This window comes from Perca fluviatilis, chromosome 3 (genome assembly GCF_010015445.1).
Source record: "Perca fluviatilis chromosome 3, GENO_Pfluv_1.0, whole genome shotgun sequence".
Taxonomy (NCBI): Eukaryota; Metazoa; Chordata; class Actinopteri; order Perciformes; family Percidae; genus Perca; species Perca fluviatilis.
The window spans coordinates 5,255,893-5,283,029 of NC_053114.1; the positions used below are offsets into that span (position 1 = coordinate 5,255,893).

Here is a 27,137-nt window from a genome sequence, read left to right on the forward strand (position 1 = left end):
CAGCAGCTGTGAGTTTATCATGTGACAGCGAAAACGCGAAAGGTGGAGCAGTGTGTCCTGTACGTCCCTTACCGGCTAACGTATTTCAAGATGGAGCATGAATATGGAGCGTCTACCCCAGGTCATGTGAATGCAAGTGTAAAATTTCAAGCCGAAAGGAAAATTGGAATTGATGGTGATGGTAAATATTCGTGAAAAAGGACAAGATTGTGAACGGGCAACACAGATTTTGAGAATGAACAGCTAAAAACGTTACACACTGGACCTTTAACCAGGGTGTTCTCATCAATCATTCGTACATATAGCTACAAAAAGTAACACATTCTAATCCGTATGTATTCCACGTATGTATTGCTGTCAGCATCACACTGACTGCTGCTGTATGTGACTGTAAAAATCTGCATAAGAAATAGGTCGGGGTGGATGGATGGGTCCTAAAACACAGGGCTTTCAAACGGGGGAATTGGGGTTTGTGTCCCAGAAGAAGATAAAGGGAAAACACAAGTCTTTCACCCAGGAAACAGGTGTTCGTGTCCCGGGAGAGGACCGGTCTCTTAATCCAAAGACTCGTTCTTTTTTCTAATCTTAACTAGTCGTTTTGGTGACTAAACTTCAAAAGTTGTTGCCGCACAGTCACCTTTGGTCGGCTAAACTCAAATGCAACGGCCGCTGAAAGGACCGCAACTTCACGGCGCTCTGCACCCGGCTCACAGTACCTTTTCTCGGCTCAATGCAATTGTAAAAGCTGCTAAGCTGTCCTCACGTGAATGGCCGGCGCTCGCTGTATTTTCGCAGGTTATCATACGAATTGTCGTGCATAAGTTTTCGTAGGATACCATACGAACCCGCTCATGAGAATGCGTTGCCTCAACAAATACTGCCCTAGTGCCGTTGAACATGGCACTCAACCCTCAACTAGAGGTCACAGGACCACTTGGTTTTTCAAAGACCCAATCTGCAAGTCAGACAGGGTCGAGGTTTGAGGTAGGGTCCCAATCTATTAATGCAGGCCTTGGATTTGTGTATCCATATGTTTAAAATCCAAATGGATCCAAGCAGACTCCCATTCAGATCCAATCACGTGGTGCATCAGAATCATTGCCGGGAAAATGTTCTTTTTAAAAAGGTGAGAGTGCACACCGTTATCTTGATTTGTAGGACAATGGTTGCTGAGACTGTCTTCCCAAAGAAAGACAAGAGCATGAGTTGTTTAATGCCCAAAATAGATTCAAGAAAATTCTTGTTTGTCTGGAGCAGTAGAGGAAATAGTGTAATGTTGTTATAAAACCACAAAGTCCACAGAGGGAGGAGGCCGGAGGCGGATAGAGGGGTCAACGAAAACGTCAGACATAGACACGGGAGACCGCTGTTCCTCAGCGTTGGTTTCATATGACAATGGCCGCAATTGTTCCCTACTCTTAACCAAGTAGTTATTGTTAAATTGCTTAGTAGGTTCATACTTATTAACTTAATTCATTACTGGGCTTACATGTCTTCTTTCCTTTGGCTGGCTGAGTATTGGATCATGTGTCGACTTTGTTGAGTTCCTGTTGGACTAAGAGAGAGAGAGAGCCTACCCCTCTTTGATATCTTTATTTTACAAAATTATTAAAACAACGTACAAATATGATACAACTTTCTTACGCCATAAACCCACCCGCACGCCGAAGCGCCGGGAAGCTGAGCTATTTTCATTTCGGCACCCGTGTTATCCAATCTGTCCGGCAACAATTAGTTCATCGATGCGGAGCGTGCTGCGCTGCGAAGTTGGCGCGTGTCAGCCCGCCAAGCTCAGCCCGCTGCGTCAGCCGCGTACACACAGCCCGCTGGCTCAGCCAGCCGCCACAGCGCGACTTTTCAAAGCAGCCGCGCCGGGTACGAATGTTTCAAGCCAGGCAGGTAAACTCATACAGGAAAGCCACAGGGCGGCCGGATACTTTACAAAATAAAACAAATTTCAAAATAAAACACCAACGTTCGTGGTGATTTTGGGCTGTCTTGACTTCTCAGCCGCGTCTAGAGCGAGACACGGGATCAGGCACACGGAGAGAGAGACGGACGGAAGGACAGAAAGACAGAGTGACACACACACACACGCGCACACACTGGTAGGGAGAGAGAGAGAAACGTTCTGTAGAACGGAGAGGAGAAGGATGGCTTTGTGACCGGGCGCAGCCACGAATCGACGCTTCACGGCTATTCGCGGTGCTTCAGCATGCGGTGTGTTCAAGGGCGTAAGACCTTCACCCCCAGCTGCTTGAGTGTTTTTAATGGGCACCAGCGAGACCGTGTGTAACTGTGGAGATTATGAGCAGAGTCCTACTGGCAAAGAGCGAGAACGAGATTTCAAATGTGGCATGTATTGAACGTCCTTATTGTGCATTGTGACTTTTTGCCCACATTTTTGTTTTCCCTTGTGAAGATAAGCATTCGAAATAGAAAGTAGCCCACAATTTTACGATCTGTTAACATGAAACATCATCTCTCTGAAATCTGATAGAACATATTTGCGAGTGCTGGCCTTGTAGCCACCAGGCGCTGTTGTGCTTCCACACCACTCTGGCTCTCTGTCATTAGCGATGCATCGCCCCGACCGCAGGCACAGATTGTGTTTAAAAAAAATAAAAAAATAATACAGTCCTTGCCAGCCACCATCTACCATTGCAGGCCAATTATAAATGGCAAATCACTATACAGCTTTGCTTACTCACTCTCCCCCCTTCTCACTCACTCTTTAAAAACAGCAGTGCCTGGCCAGACTCCACTGCTTCTCTTGAATAACATGTGTAGACGGCCCTTTGTGTCGCAAGCTGCTGGACGCTTGTTAGTTCGCACTTTTTCACCGACAGAGCTTAGAGGGAGAGAAAGAACGATAGAAATTCCTACTTTATCACCCAGTTTTTTTTTTTTTTTCTGTGTGTAATCCTTCTCGATCACTTTTAAGTGATATGAGCTCAAGTTCAAGGTAAACCGTGGTTTTGCGCAAGACTTTAGGTAATATTCATATGATAACATGACTATCCAAATACTCTGGAGTGAAAGGCGGACTCTAAAGCACTTAACCAATTACTAAACGTTAATACATCAAGGAGAATTGAGCCTTCGGGGAAAAAAAAAGAGGGTAGAGGAAGGAAAAGCAGTAAACACATTCCCTAGAGAGATGTTGGTACTGTATAACTTCAAACATGCTGAGTGAGAGCTTTATGCACGATATGGAAATCAAAAAGGAAACCAAACTGGGGCGAGGCAGCAGGAATGGGTTTCTCTTACATTTGCTACACCTTCGGTCTCTTACTTTCTCCTTGTATTTTAGTTTTTCCTGTCACTGTTTCTCACACACTCTCAATGACGATTAGGATTTATGTTCATAGAATTATTGCATTCATGAGGGGGAAAAAAAGGAAAGGAAAGAATGGGAGAAATAAAGAGAGAACAAAGCTGACAATTACTTTTGGGTATTTTTGTGGTTTTGGATGCCCGAGTCATTGCATTGCATTAGTCCAAACTCCCTGCAGACTCACAGCGTCTGAGAGAAACCCCTTTAGATTGCCCAACTTTAGACTTCTTTTTCCACATTAGCTTGCTATATTTGAAATTGTTTTACCATATTACCTCTCTGAAAGTGCTCTCAGAGACAAACAAAAAAGTCCAAATATACAAAGTCCCATATAAGCCACGTTATTAAACCCGAGACGTGCGCTCCAAAAAATCCGCAGACTGCAAAACTTGTAACTTAAACTGAAATTAAACAAAATAGCTGAGAGAGCATGATGCTCCCTTTAAAACCCCAATCTCCACGATAAGCAATAGCAAAGGACACAAAACATTACACATTACAGATAATGAGGGCAGAAATCAGGCCGCGTGCTCAACTCCACCGCACTGTCTAAAGTCTAAAGTCTTGCTATGTTTTAGGCATCGAAAACACCAAAATGACTGCATGGTGCAGTTGATATTATCTTGCAGGGTTTATCTTCCAGAAAGTTGCACTGCTGAAATAATGTGTGCAAAAAAAAAAAAAAAACTAAAAAACAGGTCACTTGTTTCTTAGTCTGGTTTATTGTGGCAGCAAATGAGATGTGTAATAATTGGAAAATGCAACTGAAAGGCCGGTTCAGCAGAAAGAAAAAAAACATGTTGCTGCCTTCCTTCCTTCCTTCCTTCCTTCCTCTCTTCTCTCCTACTTTACCCTCCTTTTTTACAGGCATCTCCATACCCTGTACTGCTGAGACTTCATTTATTTACCGTACAGTCAGGAGTTTGATTGATTTTGAAAAAGAAATAAAAAATTAAAAAAAGCAGTTTTGGCAGCTTTGAAATCAACGACCAAAATTCTAATTTGTGTAAGCTAGCCAAAATGCCAAACATTCTCGACCAAATTTTGGAAGAATTACGACGAGAAGCCCTGGCCACAGAAAAGCCTCTCTTTATTTAGTTGCTCATGCAATTCAACCACCCATGTTTTGTAGTTATCTGACTGTTCTGGGTGAACAGACTTGAAACAAATAGGTAGCAGGTAACTACTAAATTGCAGAATGTGAAGTGGACGCTGAGCCATCTTGGTCTAATAGCATTAAGTGAACAGCAGGAGAGTGAGCCCCCTGCCCGAAGGAATCGGACTTCACTGCCACTTTCTCCACACGCTGCTATTCCCACAAGTGGAAAGTAACCAAATAGCTCCAGTAACTCATGTTACTGGAATTTAGTCTTTTTTTTTTAAATGTAATTTTACTTTTTATAGTAGATTGTTTTAAATCTGTCATTTGACTTTTACATCAGTATGTTTTCTTTGAAGTATTGTACTTTGCTACATTTTAAATCACATCCATTACTGAGTAAAAATAAATAGAAAAGCTCTCTAACGTTGTTTTGCACCGTAAAACAAAATCAGAAAAGACTACAATTTAATTAAATAAGTACACTAAGTACAAAAAATGTATTAAATAAGTATAAATATTTTAAAAAGTATAACCCCCCCACCTCCCCGCTGTTAAAAAGCAACTTTTACTCTGATTCAATTTTAAATGAGCTACTATTTAGTTGATTCTTTTTTAAACCTGTAATTTTACTTAAATAATAGATCATCAAAGTAATACTTCTCTTACTTAAGTAGAATATGTTTTCTACTCTTTCCACCTCTGGGTATTCCTGCTTGGAACATGTATGTCCCGTACAGCGTGTGCCGACATCAGATTACAGGGATTGTGGGTACTAAAGCAGTCCTCAGATCATTACCTCTCTTGTCTGCCGCTGCCATTCCAGCCACTAAGGAAGGGAAGCTGCCGCATGCACCTGTAAGGACGTCAAGGACTCTCTGTTTATTGGAACCACACTCTCCTTGCCCACCGAACACAATGTGCTTCACTCTCCCGGCAGCGCAGGCAGAGGGGAGGAAGTGAGACGAGCATCAGAGCGAACGCAGCAGTCGCGAGATGGGATGGATTTTTGTTTATCTGACAGGTAACATCCAACCTTTTTTCATCTCCGTCTCAGAGGCAGTTGTGTCTGCCTCACAGCATTACTGTCAAGCTGATCTATGATGGAACCGCTCTAACTTCCCATCCTCATGTTAGCCTTATGGCTCTAATCACAGATAGTATGTTCAACCCCTCGGAGCAGGCCCCGTTTTTTTTTCCTTTTCTTTTTTCAAATCTGTTTGAGTTCTAGGAACAAGTAATGCAGAGCAGTTGAGGCTGTAAATGCTGTGATAAAAGTAGGAAATCAAGAATATTCTTTAAAAGGGAGCAGATTAATCGCGTAATCAACTAGAATTCAACTATTGATTTAATCACCAACAAACTTTAATAATCGATCAATCGGTTTGAGTAATTTTTGTATGAAAAAAAATCTTTGATTCTAGCTTCTGAAATGTGAATATACTGTATGTTCTAGTTTCTTCTCTCCTCTGTGACGGTAAACTGAATATCTTTGAGTTGTGGGCAAAATAAGACATTTGGGGACGTCATCTGGGGCTTTTGGGAAACACTGATCCACAATTTTTCACCGTTTTCTGACATTTTAGAGACCAAACAACTAATGGATTAATAGAGAATATAATCGACAGATTGACTGACGATCAAAACGGTCCTTAGTTGCAGCCTTAACTAGCGTGACGTTAGCGCGTGCGAACATATGGGAAGGCTTCTACGCTCTGAAACCACAATATAACGGAAATATTGCATATTTGATATATGTAAGTAATCTCTTAATCGAATGACGATCTGCAGAAAATGAAACGAGTCAAACTTTACAGAGATGCCCTTTTCAAATTTCATTACGTTGTGACTGTGCACGTGGACCGTCTGTGTATCCTGCTGTGGTTTTCTGGTTTAGTGTGACGCACGGCACAACACTGACGGGCTCCGAATGATTCAGATCAACTTCGCATGTGTAAGCAGCGTTCAAAACATTTCAAAACACACGTAGGTGGTTGCTACAACTGGAAATATGAGTCGGTGAACAAAAAAAACTGCAGAGGTGACTTGGATCAATGGTGTTAGCGCTGAGGGTTACGGTGCGTCGTCATCAGACCACACACAGAGCTCACACGTCCCCGCAGCCTTCGCTATATGACGGGGGAGCGCCGCGAGGGAAATGAGGCACTGTGTGTATGAGTGTGTGCGTGTGTGTGTGTCTGCGTGTGCGTGTGTGTGTGTGTGTGAGGGGGAGAAAGACCTCGGAGCCCTGGGGACAGTGTGTCACATAAGCTCCATCACAAGGCCGCTTTATTGGGCCTGGCATGGGTCAGACCCCTACTGTCATCTTCAAATATGCCCGCCACCTGCTCACACACACACACACACACACACACACACACGCTCAGACATCCATATGTGTACACGCTCACCACACACACACACACTCATGCATACACAAACCAGCACACATGGCTTGCAAAGAATTCATCTGGTGTTTTCTGGTAATTGCAACAAAAACACCAAATCTGGACATGTCACATTCATTTCCCAGGACCCCAGAGTGGAGGGCTAATTTCAAACAGCCTCCCCCTCTCACACGCAGACCTCTGTCTTTTTTTTTTTTCTTCTCCACCCTTCTTCTTCATTTTTTTTTTTTTTTCACCCTCTCATCTCATAAGAAGGGGGGGGGGGGAAAAGCCAGTCTTTTACACACCGGCCAGTAGTGCAGACGGTTATTTGCTTAAGAGAGGCAAATCTGACTGAAATTCTTTATTCGTCTACCCGGAAAGCGTTCATGCCACTCTGCCTTCAGATTCCACATGTCTAAGATATACGCCCAGGCCTCGGTGCCAGGGACTCGGCCGCCAATAATTTAAATCAGCAACGCAATAAGATTTGCAACGCAGCCACAATCAGCTCTGAATGCATGAAAGCAAATCAGCCGCTTACTCCCCTCTATTCCAACTTATAGCCAGTCTAGTGTTTTTTCAGTCATTTCAATACAATGTAGATTTAGTACATCAGGCATGCTTATATATATATATATATATATATATATATATATATATATATAAAGCATGCCTGATACATATATATCTCACTATACTGTGTAATTCTGCTGTTTTTGTCTTACTTTGCAATCAGTTCATAGTCCGTTGTTTAGCTTTTGATACATATGTGATTGCATTTATTTGCTTCCCACATACAACTGGCACACTGAACTATCCATTATCACAAAATTAGCCCACGTGTGTAACAGTGAGAGTGTGTGTGCGTGTGCTTTTCCCCCCCCTCACGAGCACAAGTGTGGTTGTGTGTATGACCGTGTGAATCGGTGTGTGCGCACATGTCTGTTCTGTGTGATACTGTGTGCCTGCTTGCACGTGTGCGTGCGTGTGTGTGTGTGTGTGTGTGTGTGTGTGTGTTCCCTGATGGAGATAAGTCTGAGTGGTTAGGAGGGAACAGATGTCAGCTGGTGTCGGCTGCCAGGAAGACTGAACAAAGCCAATCACGTTACCTTCCTGTCCAAAACGCATGGCAGGGAGAGACCTGCATCTAACAACAATTTGCGGTATTAACTCTGAGCATGCCACCCTGCCGCCCCCCCCCCCACACCCTCAAACACACACACACACATACTCACATATAAATACACACACCACCATCATCCTGTTTGGAATAAATCTGGTAAATGACTGGTGGAGATATGAAAGATTGCAGGGGGAACTAACAAAATGGCGTCCGTAATATGATCTGCCCCTTGTTGCTACAGTAGCTTAATCATTCATAAGCCTGTACAATGGAATGACTGGCAGGCATTACTCGTCTCTACCAGGATCCTTTGTTCCTTTTCAAAAAAATAAATAAAAAAAGATTCCTAACTGTTTCCCTTTGCAGCCTATCATTCATTAAATCAGATACGTCTGAACGCCGTAACACTGCGTGTGTGTTTTTTCCTAACCGCAGTATAAGCTCGTCAAAAAAAAAAAAAAAAAAACAGCGTTTAAATGTTAACCGACTCAAATAACTAATGCTCCTTTCTCTTTCCTCTCCCTTCTGTCTCTCTCCCAATCTCTCCCTCTCGTTCTGTCTCCGTCGAACACAATCATATTAGCGGTAAGTTCCTTCATGCTCTAGGATAAGAGTGCAAAAAGCTAATTTGGGAGAGAAACGCACAGATCTTGATTCTTCTGGAAGAGAAGAGTGAGTCATGCAGAAAAGCATATTCACCACGTATCATAAACAATGGGACTAGCACGCCCACTCGTGCACGCATACAGTAACAAAAAAAACCATATCTCAATCGCATTGTGAATAAGGACATATGTCAGAAATGTCCAACGGCATTAGCATTTTATTAAACAAATGCAAAACGCAATTATATGTCCAAACAAAGCCCAGCTTGGCATATGGGGTTTCATAATTCTCTAAACACTGATGAAGACCAGTTTTTGCAGTAAGAGGCCAGCAAAACCACAGACTCCTTGTCCTCTCGAGCCAGGCAGGCAGACAGACACACATGTCCCTGTCGGGCAGCAAACTAAAGGACCGAACCGTCGCAGCCGGCCCTGATGGGCTCAGGGCTGAAATGGACAGCCCTGAGACTGAGACGTCCCATTTGGGCTAAATGCACAAAGGTGACTGGCAAGACCAAAACCGGCTGAACCAACTCTAAAGTCATCAGATCGGGTCCAGCATGTTGGAACAGACTGAGTCAAAAAGTATCCCGTCTATACAGAGACTGTTGAAACTAGTACATGTGTAATCTGTGGTGGGCTTTTTGCTTGGTTTTGGCTGCTACCATTCCCTGTCGTATCACCCAAATGATTGCCCTCGGTCCTGCATTCTGTCTTGTTCCCCCCCCCTTTTTGTCTCTTATCGTTAAATTAAAAGGAAAGAAGAAGAAAAAAGAAACTAGAGGAAAAACCGCAAAGAAAGACACTTTGAGACAACAGACTAAGCATCCAAATGTGTGTGTACGTGCGTGCGTACGTGCGTGCGTGCATGCGTGCATGCGTGCGTGCGTGCGCTAGTCGCCTTGGCATCTCAGCCTTGACTGACAGATCCTTTGAGACTGTTACAAATCTGTTGACCTCTGACCTCCCCGCTGAGTTGTAAAAACCACACTCCATTTCCCTTAAGACTTTAACAGCCTGCACAAGTGGTGTGTGCGCGTGTGTGTGCGCGTGCATGTCCGTTTGCCTCTGTCAGTGTGTGTGTGCGCGTGTGTGTGTGTGTGTGTGTGCACGTGTGCGGTGTAACCCTGAGGTTAAAGAGCAATCTGCAGCCAATTAAGCGCTTCACTAGGAGGGCCCTGCCTCCATGAATGAGAGGAATGCACTACGAGCTTAAGAGAGAGGGACTTGACTCAGTGCTTTGGAAGCAGTATATGTGTGTGCAAGTGTGTGTGTGTCTGTGTGTGTCACGGTTGAGACGTTTACAGTGCAGGTTTGTGTGCTGGTAACAATTAAGTGTCAGGGAGCTAATGTAAGGGTTCAAAAGTTCACCAGTCACGGAGACTGGTGTTGCGGAGAGCCTGAAAGCAGCAGGCCTGACCTAAAACGTACCTCCTAGTGAGCCAATCACAGACTCCCTAACCTCTGAGGACCAACAGTTGTGGAGGGTAAAAGTGTACCGATACGCATCAATGTGTTTGTTTCCCCTAAATGCACTCTGTCACTACTAAATGTTGCTTTTTTTTTTTTTTTTTTTTTTGTTAGATGGAGTTTATTCTCCTGGGGAGTGCGTGTTACTATTTGTGGCGCTGCTTTCTTCCTTTTGGTTGTCTGGAATAACATACCTACATAAACTGAAGACATTTAAGAAGTCTTTAGTGTTGTATGAAACTGTAGAACGTGAGAATTAAACGTTAAAAAAGATTAAGACAAACATTCACCTCATGTCTTGGTCATATTTGATTATTTTATTTGCAAGTAGTGGGCTGAAAAATATGCCGACTGTGTTGTAGCGTAAAGCTTTCATCCGAGTTAAGTAACGTTTTATCTTAGATGGCCCCGAGACCACACGTTTGCCTCACGGTATGTGGCAATGTACCTTCTATTCGTAGACCCCTCTGTTTGCATGACAAGAAATTAAATGAAAACGAGAATCAGAGGATCATACAGAAAGTATATTAGCGTGTTCTCTCTATAAAGCGTCACACCGTGCAATCAACAGCAGGAAAGGGAGTGTAAGCCACAAGACCAAACTACTGTATGTCTTTGATTGAAGGAGCTAAATGGAATTCAGCCATCATTCACCGTATTACACCTGTGCTTTTCCTACTGTGACATGTCAGGATGGCACCGGCTGGAAAAAAGGATTATTGCACAACGTAGCATTCAAACCAAATGTTTATATATTTATATAGTGTTCCTAACTGTGTGTTTGCTTTTTTGACATTTCTCTTTGGTTATGATTTATGATTCAGTGTTTTCTTATGTGTCAGTTAGATCGAGAAAAGATAAATACGGCCATCTGTTAGATGGAAATCCCATTCAGAGCAAGGGGGCGGGGGGAAAGTATATGGAGCAAAGTGAGGAGAGGCAGTGTGAAAGCAAGAGGGGCAAGGAGAGGCAGGAAGGAGGGTAAGGTCGATGTCCGTACTGCTCTCCCCACCTGCTCCTCCTCCCAGCAGCCCCTGCCATCCATCAGTGAGTGAGCAGAGAGGATCGGGGCCCAGAGTAATGAGCCGTAAGCCCCCTTACACGTGTTGACGCGCCGCTAAATAAGATCCATTTACCTAGGCTACCGCCGCGCCACCACGACTGGAGGAGAATGCGCGCCTCCCTCCCGCCTCCCCCCCGCCCCGACGCGCCCTCAAACACACCTCTTGTCATGCACGGCCGTGCATTCCGGCTGTTCTTGTGTGCGAGCACACTTCCGTTCCTCTCTGGCTGATATAGTGTCTATCTGTAAATCTGTCTGTGTGTGTCTGGGTGAAAGAATATCTACGTTGTTTGTGCTGTGTGTGGTGTGCGTGCGTGTGCATGTGTGTGTGTGTGTGTGTGTGTGTGTGTGTGTGCCTGTGGGAAGGGAGGACAGCTCGGTTATTCAGTTACTCAAGACAGACAGAAGCAATCGTTCTCCAGTTACAGAGATTTCTCCTAGACTTGAGGGCATCACTGTCAAGTGTCGAGGCCATCAGGGTGTGTGTGAGTGTGTGTGTGTGTGTGTGTGTGTGTGTGTGTGTGTTGCGTGTCATGGGAGGAGGACCATACATGTAACCTCCCCCCGCTCTAGGTGAGCCACACTGAGGGTACGTTATTTCCTTCATGGATGATTTTGCTGTTTGTTTGTTTTTTTTTAGGTGTGTTTTAGTTTTCAAGATTGTCCAAAAAAAGTTGCTCTTCAAGGATTACTACGGAATAGGATTAGGGCCAATGTGAAACATGCATTTGAGTTGTGAGTTTTCAAGTCAGAATTCTGACTTTAAAGTCAGATCGCTGAGAATTAATATCTTTAATCTAACAATTCTGACGTAACAAACTCAGACCTCAAACACATTGTTCACATGCAGCCCTAATCCCCTTCCGCAGGTTACAGCCAATAGAAACAGAAGGCCTATTCACGATGTGCGACGGGCTACACTGGTGAAAAGTGCGTGTCATACTCGGCCCCCCCATGTGAAAACCTGCCACTGTATGGGGAGCAAACACTGCCGATACAAAGCATCCTCACATAACAAAGGAGCTGAATGGTGAGAGACACAGAAACAGAACGGGATGGGAAGAAGGAAAGGGACAAAAAAAAGGTTTGCAAATGATAGTTAAAGGTGGGGGGGGGGGAGAAAAGTAAGGCAAAAGAGAAAGAGCCACAGGGGAAAAAAAGAAAGCAGGCAGAAAAAAGGACAGATGAGTGAGCAAGGCTTTAGTAGCGCTGTTGGGGTGAAAGAGAATGCCACTAATAATGAGATGTCTATTTTACCCACCAGCTCTCTGTCCTCTCGCTGCTACGCCTGTTTTCCTCTGGCCCCCATTATCAGTGCACTTGAACCCGGGGATAACAATGAGTTCACAGAGATTGAGAAGTGCCTAGGCCTTAATTGTATGTATTTAGTCACGCAAACAGAGGCAATGGCCTGAGAACGCCTAGTTAGCCAATGACATCATTTAGCCACACAGCCACTTTAACTCAATGGGGCTGCTGTTGCGTACAGCTCTCTGTCATTTTGCCCCCCCCCCCCTCATCCCTTCCTACCATCGCTCCTTCTGTCTCTCTGCCTTTAAATATTCCCTAAAAATCATACTTCAACCTCTATCTTTTTCTCCATTTGTCTTTTTCTTCCTCCTCTTTCACAAGGTCATTCCATGTATGACGTTTCTTTCGCACACTGTGTATTTTTTTAGTGGAAGCTGGCGTTTAGTCCGCATTTGCACATTTGATCTATATGGAAGAAAAAAAAAAGTCTATTCCTAACACCCAACATAAAAAAAATGAAAATAATAAAATAAAATTGTGTCTCTGCTCATCACAGTTTCCCAGAGTTCCCAGGGAGACACTTTCAAATTGCGTGTTTTCTCTAGCAAACAATATTTAATGTTTTAAATGTACACTAGCAAATTTTCACATTTCAGAATCTGGAAAGAGGGAGGTTTTTTGCTTGATAAATAATCAATAATCCAAATATTTTTGGGATTATCAAGACTATTGATTTGTTTTTTTGTCGATCCCCTAAACAATTAATCAACTCATAGTTTCAGCAGGATTTGAGTCAAAGAGCTGATTGTCTTTATGATGTTGTTTTATTTGATCTCTGCTCCGATGACTGTGTGTGTGTGTGTGCGCGTGTGTGTCTGTTTGTTTGCATGCATACTTTTGTCGATCAATGGTGGTTGCTGGCAGTCACTAAGATGATGATGGCACCGAGATGTTAGTGTGCCTCACTTGCTCGGCACAAAGAAGGGTATGTGCGTGTGTGTGTGTGTATATGTGTGTGTGTGTGTATAAAAGGAGGGGTGCTTCTCAAGCAGGGGTGTCAGCACTTGAAAAATCAATCACCATCTGGGCTCATTTCATACAAAGGACAGAGGGAGGGGAGGATAACTCACAAACACACACAAACTGACACGCGCACACACACACACACACACACACACACTTCTTGCATCTTTCATTTCATGCAAAGACAACAGAGGGCAAAACTGTTCAGCAGCGAGGTGCCCCTCTTGTCTCCTGCCCTTTCCGTTTTAAGTGAGCACACACTCCTCGTCTGGATCCTGCTGCTATAAAAGCAGGTGCAATTTCCTCCTCTGCCCTGCACCTCCGCTGGCCATTTTCAAATCGGAGGTTGCAGCGGTTGCAGCGAGCGGCGAGTGTACAATTGAGAAAAGGGAAAGGTGGAATACGGAGGGGTGTTTTCAGTGGAAAGTACCGGCCATGCTGGGGCCTATAAGCCATTAGCCCGGTGCTATGTGAACACACCGCATCAGCGCTGGTGAGCAAGGTCACCCAAAGCAAACATGGATAAGAGGAAAGAAAAGCAAAGATTCATCTGCTTGAGCTGGCACCTCAGGTCAATGGGTTTGCCTCCTATTCACCGCAGCACAGTCCTCATTTACAGATACTGCTTTAACACCACTTTCAGAAACAGTTTTCAACTTGTGCATAAGGCACTTTCATGTGAGAAAAGTGAATGTTTTATGCAAACAAGATTTTTTTTTTAAAGTATACACAAAAAGCGTCAGGGGTTGAAAGCGTGTGTGTGCATGCGTATGTGTGTGACATGATTTTTGCTGCGGCGCTGCCTCCTTTCAGTTGCACAGTTGTGTGAGAAATACCAGTGGCAGAGGCTGCTGAGGCAGCGAAAGCATTTAATACTCAACAAACAGTTATCTAAGCCCATATCCAATAGCTAGACAGCACTGTAATGTGACCTACATACTAAGTGAATAGGAATATATATATTTTTTTTGTATGTAGGTTGGGGTGCGGTGGGGGTACAGGGCACAGGTTTGGGGGTTTAGGAGGGGGTTGTGAACACAACTCATTCAAATGTCGGTAATGAAAATAGTCCTTTCTGCTCCCCTTTTGCCTCCTCCTTCGCTTCCACTCTCTTTCTCCTTGCAGAGCAATAAGAGAAAGTACAGTATACTGTAACAGGACATATTGTGCCCTCCTGGGCATTGAGCTCTTGCTCTCTTGTCCCCGTGACCCTCTAAAAAGAGGACTTTCTCTCTTTTTCTGAGAAATTAATTAAATGACAAGTGGAGAGAGCCATGTCTTTCCTTTTTTTTACTGGGACGCAAGAGGTCGAAGCAGCCGTCTCAGGGTTGGGGCCACCAAAACTCTGTTTTCACAGACCTAATAGTGTCTACCTACTCTTCCATATACATCCCTTAAATACTGTTAAAGGTAATCTAAATGAATGGTGTATGAGCACATGACCTTTTACAGAAACGTGACACATAAATGCCATCTTTTCTAATTTCATGTGTGTCATTTGTTTTGATCGCCATTATCTACCTCACCGTTTAACATTATGACTGCATGGCTTGACTAGTTTTGGTGCCAAACCTTGAGAAGGGCACTGTTTCAGCTACTTGCAGGGCACAGAATTTAAAAGCCCATTATGCATAATTTGAGGCAGAAATGGACAGATTCACTTTCGGAAAAAAATGTTGATAGGTTTGGATCCCAGTCTCAGCCTAAAAATTGATGAATGAAGAAATGCACCCATGCACGCACACACACACACACACACACACACACACACACACACACACACACACACACACACACACACACACACACACACACACACACACACACACACACACACACACACACACACACATCCAATCTGCCTGGCCACATCAACAGAGCAGGTGTCCTTAGTAATGCACCATTGCGCACTTGGATCTCTGCATCTCAGAAGAGAGGGAAATGAGGGAGGAGGGAGAGGCAGAGAAAGAAATAAAGGACAGTTAGAGGAAAGAGAGGGAACAAGTGTCAGCGGGGGTACGTGAAGGTGTATGTTAGCTAGCTGCTGGGATGTGGAGGTATCCAGAGGAACTAGAGGTAACCTAGACCACGTGCAGCCTGCCTCCGACACGACGTACCAGTGAAAACTTGTTTGAATGCACCTCATCGCGCTGGTTGTTTTAGGGACGATCAGAAAGATCAGAAGATCGAGATGATGTTCATTTTCGGTAATCCATATAAGAAATATTTATCAGAAAAACTAAGCGGGGAGAAAAAAAAAAAACATACTTAGTGAAGACCATGCCTTTGCCCCCCCCTGTTGAGTCTCAGCAACATGGTACATAAATAACCATTATGAATCATGCTGTTTGGTCTCACCCTGCCGTTTCTCAAACAAGATCTAGTTTCTATTTAGCCACAATGGTGATGAGCAAGCCTCCTGCGATGGTGCACCATTTTGAAGAAAAGAAGAAGAAAAAAAATGCAACCAAATTAAACAAGTTATGTGTTTATCTAGTGCTTTCATTACCAGACCCAGGACCTTTTATCCAGTTTAGTATCCCATTTTCAGCCTCTGTGTCTTTACATTTCGACTCGTCTGCCTAATAGGCTTGCATCTACATGAGCTAAAGCTACATGAGGCCAGAGGGTGGACCCACAACAAAACAGCCACGCAGCTCAGATGAAAAGACAAACTGCTGCAACATCGGTTTGCACAACCGAAGAAGTCGGAGAGGTTACCAATTTGCTATCACAAAGAATAAGACGCGAAATAACTTTCATTGTGGGCCAAATGGGATAAAACAGGGGTTTGGAGAAATCCAAAATGCCCAATTAAGAACGCTCAATCGTACCATTAGCGGTGTCGCGGATCCACGTCTGTGTAGAAGCTTCTCGCCTTTCCTCTCTGGCGTCAGTTCCGAGACAATGTCGTGGGTGGTTCAGTCGCAGACTCTTCTTTGGCCTGAAGAGATTACCCTACACAGACTTTATCCCGTGGCAAATCTATCCTTAGACCAGGCATTTTTAAAACCTTGTAGCAGAAATCAAGCCCCTATTCAGGGAATCCCCTTTGTAGAACTTAAATACATCCCAATGTGTCGATCGACAAAGGCCTCTACCCTTCCTCCTCGCTCTCGGTGAAACACTAAGTTTAGGATTGTTCGCCGTGCCTGTGGGTGGCTTTTTTTTTTTCTTCATTCTTCCTTTATTTTGCTCTCTCTTTTGGAGCATTAGGGCGACCAGCCATTGAACCACAACGGCTACTATAAAAATTCATCAGGATTAAAATGACCTCACACGCAAAATTAAAGTTTCCCCGATGTACACAATAAGGGCCTGTATCTTTTTTAAGACATTCTCAGCTTCCTTGGGAACAGGATTGTTTCTCGACAAAGTGGTCTCTACTCAACAATGAGCACCTTTCAGACACACACAGGGACTGCCTTTAGAGCCGCGCGGAGAGACGGATTTCACATATCAATCAAAAGAGGGAGGGGGAGGGAGAAAAAGGGCCCTCGTCTGGCGAGAGTGGTCCTTCAGGAACCATGAACAGATTCAAATGGAGTATATGCTTTTCTCTCTTACCGCCACTATTCATAATAACAGAGGACACAGGAGTAGTGGAGAGGGAGGGGAGTCCTCTTAACACGTTTTTTTCCCTTTTCTCGTCTTTTTTTTTTTTTCCAGACTTGTCTTCCCTTATATGGGGACTGAAGCATGGTCCCTCAGCCTGGCCCTGAAATAATAAGACTGTAGTGGATGCCTAGATTGTACAACACTGAAAAAAAGTTGCTTTGTGAAGAGGCCACTGTATCCAGTCTGTGTGCAAGCTTTCATGTTCTTGAGTTTGTTCATGCAAGGCCTTGTGTGTGTGTGTGTGGTGGTGGGGGGGTCATTCCATTACACCTGCGCGATGGCATAATGAGCCCATGAGTGTGTGCACTGGGCCACAGCCACCCACTGCGCCAGCCATGCACACCACCGCCGCTAATCATGTTGGAAATGAATAAGGTGTCAGAGTAGGTAATTCACAGCTGTATTTAAAGCACCTCAGCCCAGATATAAGGTACATAAAACAAATTAAATATAGTATTCTATTATGGATTTTCTTTTTTTTTTTGACAGCTGTATTAATGGCCACAACGCAAAGGTCTTCTTATTAGGTCACTGGCTACATGTTTTCACCTTCTTCACTTTTAAGCCAGGGCTATTCAGATCATCTCCGACTCGTAGCTCATAGGAATACAGAGAGAGGAGAGTGGGAGAGAATTGGCTAAAATCTACGGAGTCAGTTTAGTGTTCAAATTACACCAGAACTGTGAGACAAGTTATTTTCACAACACAGAAAACTGATCACGTATTTAAAAAATAAATAAAAACCTGGCTACTCTTCATTGCTGATTCAGACACTATAAATGTATTACACAGAGTAGAAATAAAGACAAATGGGTTTAGTATTTAAGTTGCATCTTTGTGAGAATTATGAGACAAAACCGAAAACAGATGAGGAACAATCTGAGGGCTAGTCCATTCCTCCCAACAATACCGTACTATCACCAGCTATGTTGGTGATAGACGGGACAAATCAACCAATCAGATCAAACTCTTGCCGAAACCAGTCGGGAGAAGAGCAAAAACATCTTTTCCCCAGAGAAAAGCCTCCAGTGCCATTTTCTGCTCTTCTTTCAATGAAGGAATACTTTCTAATTCGGATAAAACTTGCGCAATAGCTACGCTCATCTCATCCGTGGAAGCTGCCATGTTGTTTAGACTAACAGTCGCTTCTCGGTGCGTCGCACCTAAACCCGCCTCAAAAACAACGCTGATTGGTCGGTCGTTTGGCGAACGGCTCCACATTTTCTCTATCTCAAGACGCCAGGCTGATCTGCGAGTGGAAAACTGGAGCTCGCGAGATCAGGACGGTCTCACGAGGCTAACGCATCTATGGAAAAACTAAATTCTTCCAAACTATCATTTCAAATATAGAAGTAAGAACATTTTATTTTTTTACGAAAATGTACGCCATTTTCTGTTTGACAGATTGTCTTGAGTATTAGCAGGCATCTACAGACAGAGACATAAGAGAGGGGAAATCTGGGAGATTACCACACGTTTGGTCACTGCCTCGTGAATTACATCATTTTACCCTGCTTAGACCTCAGTCTGACATTAAAGTGGATCTCAGTGTAACTGGGGTGTATTAGTATTCACTGCATGTATGTGTGGCACATGTGTGCTATTTTTAAATAGGGATGCTGTGAAAGTGTGGAATTGGGGACAAGGCAGCCTTGCACCGGGCCGTGACACAGACTTATGTTAAACCTAATTAGATCATGATAATAGCTTTAGGGCCCCAGTGATCAATGCTAGAGGTCTGTGGAGATGAACTTTCCTTAAGTTTCATGCCACATGCTGGTTGTACTCAATTATTTTCCAAACACACACACACACACACACACACACACACCAGAGCGGTTTGCAGACACTGTGTTATACGATAGCATTATTTTTTATACGTGTCTGCATATCATCTGTCTGTTTCAATGGCTTGCCTTTCTACTGTTGTAGTGAATGTGTACAATATGGTTGGATCGATATACGTATGTGGTCAGTGTTGGACTAATTCAAATGTGAAATAGCGTGCTTCAGTGCTACATCTCCCACCGCTATGATGGACATGAGTCAGAATTCCTTGGGTACCGCTTTAAAAAATGGTAGCCTTATTAGGCTACCATTTTTAAGAATGGATTATAGTTAGTCTTAGTTCATTAATGGGGGGCTACCTTTTGGCAGTTGTAGATAGTTAGTAAATCATTCATAAATGGTGATTTAATGGTGTTTCACACTTTACAATAAGGTTCCCTCATGCCAGTTACAAAATAAGTAAGTCAGTAACTCATATTATATATATATAAATGGCGATGTTTTACGTTTGACCTTTTTACGCTTGACCTTTCGTCATAATTATAAGTTTGTAACTCAAAAATAAATGGTCGTAGAAAATGAGATGCCAGGAAAATGCACTCAGTGAACCAATATCAAGGATGCTGGTTGATGGAGAAGACCGAGTAAGGTACAGATACAGGTGAGCGCCCTATCTAAGCGAATGAGTTATAACATCTTATTAATGATTCATAAAGGGTTCACAACCCAATTAATAAACTAACTACAAACCATTCTTAACCCCTGTATTGTCTTCCCGTCGACCATGCACTTGTTTTTCCCCCTTCGGTTTGGTTTGCCTGTTTATAAAGAATAAAGTAGCCTATAAACGGTCACCAAAATCTGTGTTACTTACTTTTAGCCAACTTCATAACTTATTACCACTAGTTTTACACTTCTTTATGGAATCGATGGTGAATAAACCTCATTTAGATGATATTATGCCGAATTTATGAGTAAAATAAGCAGAAATTAGGAATTATCTTGACTAATAGTTAAGGTCAGAGAAACATATGTTTCTAGTTGATCACAGATTTTCACCCGGGTAGACCATAGAAGTAGTGATCATCAATTAGCGTATGGAACAATCCATGTTATTTTTGGGAAATTTTGTTTAAAAGAAAGCCATATTTCTGATATAGGAACTTTGAAAACATGGACAACATGAGTGTTAAATCCTTTATAAGGTATGGCCTTATTGTAAAGTTGTGTAAGTTCCTTGATATTGGAAAAGCCCATTTGACATCACCCGAGTCCTCCTAGCCTCTCCCATAATGCAATTCACCCACAGTGTCTCCTCATCCCATTTCTGATTGTGCGCTGCTTTCCGTCAACAACCTTATGGTGGAGTCTAGTTTACAGCCTACAGACTCCTCGGATCACTCTCACTGAAGACAAAGAGGATTCCGTATGCTTCCATTACTATCTAATGTAATTTGTGTAATGTAATATTTCAACACGTCCGCGTCTGCTGACATGCTAGCTTGCTAGCCTGTGATTAGTCTTGATACCGGATGCTTTGGGAATTCCTGCACGTATCAGTCGGTTGTGGTTGAGCCAGTTCAGTTGTTGACTCTCCGAGCTTCCTTCCTTTGCCTATACTTCTCCCTACCTCAACTCAGCAACAGGACACATTCAGGAGACAAAAGTGTTAAAAAAATAAAGGTGCTGGCTGACCAAGCTATAGTAGCTCACTTGTATTATATTTTGTACACTGTAATTACCTTTGGCCAAGCCCCAGTTTCGGAACCAACTAGCGTGGCCTTTCGAAAAACTCACCCACCCATTTAATTCCACTTATGTCAACTGTCAACAGGCTGTATGGTGCGCACTCACCGAAGCCATGTATGTTTGTGTCTGGTCAAGACATACAAGAGACATTGTCTTTGAAAGCACAAAATAGTACTTCACCCTTGGGTCAAGTCTGGGTTATTTTAGAAATTACTTTTCTAATAAGTAGTCTTTTTGGAACCCCTGCCATTAAACAATTTTGTGGAATTGATATAGGCTACCGCCTTTTAAACCCTTTAAAAATAAATTCATTCTAATGTGACATTTTGATCAAATATCGCATTAGAATGGTTGTTTAAAAGTCTCTTTTTATTCTAATGAGATTGCACCTGCGGAGGGGGCTTAATAAACTAAATAATTGATAATGTTCACTATTAAAATAGTCCATTTTAAGTCCAGTTTTAGTATTAGGTTGTTTGGGGTATCTAATCAGGTGTGTGTGTGTGTGTGTGTGTGTGTGTGTGTGTGTGTGTGTGTGTGTGTGTGTGTGTGTGTGTGTGTGTGTGTGTGTGTGTGTGTGTATAGAGAGGGGTGTTTTGTTTTGTTGCCATTGTGGTCTTACTCAGGCTTCATTTCCCTACTACTATTTGCCAGAGGTCAGCTTGATTCATAATCTATTAGTGCTGGGTCAGTTTGCCTTTTCAGGGGCAGTACCCGGCCCGTTCCAGGCTGACATGCTAGCCTGCCCGCTGCCAAGCACTGCCATGACAAGTGGTATTCAAAACACTTTTTTATTTTTATTTTTTTATTATTATAGAAATAGTGATTTACGTGCTGTAGTTGTGGTCAGGGAGGAACTCGTCATATTGGAAGTGGACACCACGGACTGAATAATTTACTAAATGCCCAATCTCAGCCACATGTTTATCCGTCCATCGATAAAACAAGCCGTCTAGACAAAGGTCTACAGAGTGTACGATACTGTATAATGACCCGCTGAAACCTTCTAAGGGATCGAGGTTTAACATCATTTAAGACACAATCTCTCATGACAGAAGAAGGCATCCGTCTGCTCGGTGTTGAGGTGTTAAGCTTTCCGTGGCGACATCTATCTCTCGCCACCACCTTGAGGGCATCTTTTAAGCAGAAGAATCTAGCCATTATGTGGCATTAACCTCATTAGAAAACACTCTTTAGCTGCTCTAAGATAAAATTGATTTACAGCTGCCATTTCCACCACTGCTCTCGATCAATGGTTAAACTATCCCTTTTATGGCCCTGTGCACACTCTCTGCTCTTTTCTCCAGTTTTCTTTAACTGCTCTTTAATTTCATTGCACCCCCCCCACCCCCCCTTCACTCTTGTCCTTGTGCCAGGTATGTAGTCGCAGAGTGGAAGAGGGCTTTTTTCTCTATTCCTCCATGGTCAAATATGGGAATGACTACAATTTTTTTGTGGATCAACCCAATAGGATGTCCGGCAGATTCCTTGAACCAATTAGGCACCAAGTTGCTGTCTTAGTCTTTTCTAGATGTTGGGGTTTTACCACAGTCAGCTACATTTGCGTGGGTGGTCTTAATTGAGGAAATATCTTAACACAATGTCATCGTAGTGTTTTTCTTTCCACTCTTACCAAGGTTGCTGTAGTTATTCACAATTTAGGAATGTGATTAGCCTAAGCAGCTGCAGATGTATGACCATGTTCAAAGAACAGATTTGAGGGGGGTTAAGGTTATTATGGCCCCGATATTGTAGAAATACAGGGGTTTATTGGTTTTAACTTCTGATTGTCATTAAGGAAAAGTGAAGCTTCAAAAGTGTCTGGGCCAACCCCTTCTCACCCCGAACTCGTAAAATACGGACGTTTGGACAGTGGCTGTCAGCGTCTGAAGCGACGCAAAAAGCGTCCTTCGGCGTCTTTGTGGAACGTACCTGGGAGAGCAGCCACTACACTGGGTTTGAAGATGACGTAACATTAAGAGCGACTACGGTAGCGAGTAGTATGAAAAGCCGAAAATCCGCAAAGGGAGGTTGGTTGGGGTGATGGATGGGTCAAACAACACAGGACTTTCATCCAGGAGACCGGGGATCTTGTCCCGCGTGTCATGTTTCCTAAACCCAACCGTCCCGTTCTTCTTTTACTAAACCCAACCGTCCCGTTCTTCTTTTCCTAAACCCAACTGTCCCGTTATTGTTTTCCTAAAGCCAACCGTCCGTTCTTATTTTACTAAACCCAACCGTCCCGTTCTTCTTTTACTAAACCCAACCGTCCCGTTCTTCTTTTCCTAAACCCAACTGTCCCGTTATTGTTTTCCTAAAGCCAACCATCCGTTCTTATTTTACTAAACCCAAACGTCCCGTTCTTCTTTTCCTAAACCCAACTGTCCCGTTATTGTTTTCCTAAACCCAACCGTCCCGTTCTTCTTTTCCTAAACCCAACTGTCCCGTTATTGTTTTCCTAAAGCCAACCGTCCGTTCTTCCTAAACCCAACCCTCCCGTTCTTCTTTTCCTAAACCCAACTGTCCCGTTATTGTTTTCCTAAACCCAACCATCATGTTCTTCTTTTTATAAACCCAACCGTCCCGTTCTTCTTTTCCTAAACCCAATCGTCCATTTTTCTTTCCCTAAACTCAACCGTTCATTCTTCCCGCGTGTCATGGAAACGTAAGCCCACCCACGACCTTTTCCTTAACCTAACTGCGTCAAAAGTGACGCCAATAGTCTCGACCGACGCTAAAGGAAACTTTTATCGTCAATAACAACGTCAAAGGCACCTGACCAAGCGTCCGTATTTTACACAATGGGAGTGAGAATCTGTTGTCTGGGCGGGTGTTATAGGAATGCAACAATTCCTGAAGGCCTCTCTCCATTGTTCTGCCATATCAACACTGTATTCTAGTTCATTAATTCCGAACCAGTTGATGGAAACGCACCGAATTAGCATTCCTTTTTCGCGACATTTTAAAAAGTTTGCTTAAAGGTCCAATGTGTGGTAATTTCTCCCATCTAGCGTTGAGATCATATATCGCAATCAACTCTCTCACAACACGCAGTTCAAAGTACGTATTACAGCTATGGTAGCCTTCACGCTTCAAAAAGCCGCTCTCTTGCTCCTGTTCCTGAAATTTGGATTTTGAATACGTGTGGTCCTCCATGTTTTCTTCTTCAAACTAAACATGAGTTTATCATGTGACAGCGAAAACGGCGGTGCAGAATGTCCTGTATGTCCCTTACTGGCTAACGTATTTCAAGATGGCGCATGAATATGGAGCGTCTACCCCAGTTCACGCGAACGCAAATGTAAAATTGCAAGCCAAAAGAAATACTTGGAATTGATGGTGGTGGTAAATATTCATGAAAAAGGACAAGTTTGTGAACGGGCAACACAGATTTTGATAATGCATAACCAAAAAACGTTACGCACTGGACCTTTAAATTCGCTTGACAGTTGAATGCAAACACAGCTAAAGACACCTTGAGCCCCTGGAACATCCTTGCTCAGCGCTCCATACTTCTCATCAATCATGTATGTTGCATGAGTTTACATTTTTAGTATGATGTCATAAAATGAGAAAATGGGAATTTAGCAGCTAACGTACGATCCACAGTCCACGTCTGAGCTCTATTTGCTCAGGAATATTGAGAGACGCAGTTGAAAGTTCTAGAAAAAGCCAGAAAGCGAAAAGTGATATATTGTTTTTGTCACAGAAGTGTCAAAAGTTTAAAGTGATTGGCCAGTGTGGCTAATTAAAGGAGCGTGACGTAGAAGATTTGAAACTATGGATGCACAGAATGCGTCAAAGCACGGTTTTTAACAAGCAGCGGCCCCTCTGCCTGTTTCCACATGAAGTTGACAGGTGAGACCGTGTACAGCTAAACCGAGCAGAAAACCCACAATCTATGTCGGTGTGGCCAAATGTCAGAATGTGCCCGCCCACCTCTGACAGCTCAGGTTTATGTGGACGTTTAAGCAAAACACTCAACGCTGTATTTCTTTGACAAATCAATACGACCACCATTTCAGCTCTCCTTCCTTCCCTCCCTCCCTCCTTTCTCGCGCTCGCTCCTTTCTCATCTCCCTCTGTCTGGGAGAATTGATCCGCATGGATGGAAAGATATCAACCGACGGATAGAGTGATACGCCCCGCTCCCTCCTTCCTGCCCTCCTTTCACCGCACTTTTGACACATAAATAAAATATGTGGCCCTTTTTTTTTTTGTTTCGATTCGCCACGCCGTTAGTTCTGAGAAAGGAATATGGTGCACGGGGCTCACACGGAGCTGTTGGTAGACAAGAGGGAGCTGAGAGTCGGCTGGTTGCCATCACTCACTGTTCACAGGCGCCCTACAAAATCCCCTGAACTTTCCGACACATGCATTTGTTAGAGTGACACAGTCAGATTCTAAAGAATGGCATTAGAAAATAATGTGAGTGCTAAATAATTCAGGCTTTTTTTTTTTTTTTTTTTGCCTTAATGCCACACTTTACAACCACACACTGCTGCACACACACACACACACACACACACACACACACACACACACACACGTATGTATATATATATATATATATATATATATATCCTCCCACTCACATCTAAATTATGGCAGATCCATTTAGTGTCAGTGTCCAAATTTGGCAAAGGAAAGGATGAGAGAAGGTGCTGCGAGGGGAGAAGAGTTCACTTACTCTGTCATGCTACTGCATTAAGATGCCAAACCAGCAACCGCAGTCAATCCCCACTTTAATATCAACTGAAATAAATCACGACCACGGCTATACACGTATTAGGCCCTGCTATTAACAGATGAATGCTACATGTTCATCCACACCTCGGCTAGATATTCCTGATATAACGGCAAAGGCATTTTCCACAGCTGGACAAGAAATAGATGCAAGGTGAACTAACCTCGCGTCCTCGGCGCATGCCAGAGCATCAGGCCCGGGTCACACGGGCCTGCAGGGTTTCCACTCCGGTCCGTCAGACAGACAAAAGGCTCAGCACTTCTCCTTACACTTGCCTAGGCTTCACTTGCACTTCCCTACGCTGCATCGGAAGCCCTCCAATGAGGGTCTAGTCACACATACGCATACCTACTGTATATTACATAACCTAGGCCTTGCTCGCTACCCAGCTCCTGGTCTGGACACTGGAGAGAGGAACGACCAAAGACGGACAGCCAGCTCGGACTTAAAGACAGTCAGACAGAGTAACCCTACTTAAAGGGATAACTGATGGGATTAAATAGGAATTATCTGTTGATATGACCATGCAGGTCCATATACAATGCATGTCCCAGCCAACTGCTGTGTGTGCCCATGAATGTGTGCGTGCGTGCATGAGTGCGTGTCATTATCATGATCATCCTCATCATCATAGTGATCGTCATCATCCCCCCCCCCCTCCCCCCGACGCACAGATTGCATCCTAGTGTGGATAACTCTAACCTGCTGCAGACACTTCTCCTCCTGGCCCCGTCTTTAGCTCTCTTTTACTCCCTCATTCTTCCCTTCTCCTCCACTTTTTCACCCATTCACCCAGGACCATTGACGTCAGGACAGCTGAAAGTCTACACAACCTCCGCCGCAGGCTAAAAACACATCTCTTCCGACTGCACCTTAGCTAAGAAGATGATGCTATAAAATAGAAATTATAAATTATAAAAAAATAATTGCAATTACTGTATATGTCACACTCACATGTGGCTCTTTGTAGTTTGGCCTATTTGAAGGTACTGTACTTTTTTACCTTTTTGGTTGAATGCACTCATTGGAAGTCGTTTTGGATAAAAGCATCATTTGTTAAAGGTCCCATGGCATGAAAATGTCACTTTATGAGGTTTTTTAACATTAATATGCGTTCCCCCAGCCTGTCTATGGTCCTCCAGTGGCTAGAAATGGCAATAGGTGTAAACCGAGCCCTGGGTATCCTGCTCTGCCTTTGAGAAAATGAAAGCTCAGATGGGCCGATCTGGAATCTTGCTCCTTATGAGGTCATAAGGAGCAAGGTTACCTCCCCTTTCTCTGCTTTGCCCACCCAGAGAATTTGGTCTGCCCATGAGAAAGAGAGACATGATGGCTTTCTAATGAGCAAAGTGGCAGTTGGTCAAGGCCACACCCCCAACTTCCACCTTACCCCCCCCCCCCCTTCTCCTCCTAAATAGCTACAGACACAGAAATGACACATACTAAGGAAAGCTCATTGTGGGACTGGCTCTAGTGGCTGTAATTCTGCACCAAGGCTGAATTATGGGAAAGAGACTTCAGATACAGTATTAGGGGACCACTAAGGTCTATATAAAAGAGACTTCAGATACAGTATTAGGGGACCACTAAGGCCTATATAAAAGAGACTTCAGATACAGTATTAGGGGACCACTAAGGCCTATATAAAAGAGACTTCAGATACAGTATTAGGGGACCACTAAGGCCTATATAAAAGAGACTTCAGATACAGTATTAGGGGACCACTAAGGCCTATACAAAAAGAGACTTCAGATACAGTATTAGGAGACCACTAAGGCCTATACAAAAAGAGACTTCAGATACAGTATTAGGGGACCACTAAGGTCTATATAAAAGAGACTTCAGATACAGTATTAGGGGACCACTAAGGTCTA

The 27,137-nt window shown here is 43.5% G+C and overlaps 1 protein-coding gene across 7 annotated transcripts in view; it reads right to left on the minus strand.

Annotated features, from left to right (window-relative positions):
* Positions 1-27,137, minus strand: part of znf536 (zinc finger protein 536) — a 285,675-nt gene that overhangs the window by 197,359 nt on the left and 61,179 nt on the right. For 2 of the 7 annotated variants that reach the window (XM_039794575.1, XM_039794576.1), the window contains exon 1: positions 25,427-25,717. The exons of 2 other annotated variants lie outside the window; for them this stretch is intronic. In XM_039794575.1, the coding sequence (XP_039650509.1) occupies positions 25,427-25,454 (28 nt within the window). In that variant the 5' untranslated portion in view covers positions 25,455-25,717. Of the gene's footprint in view, positions 1-25,426; positions 25,721-27,137 lie in introns of those variants that run through there. 3 more of the 7 variants (XM_039794580.1, XM_039794574.1, XM_039794573.1) reach the window with 2 other exon arrangements.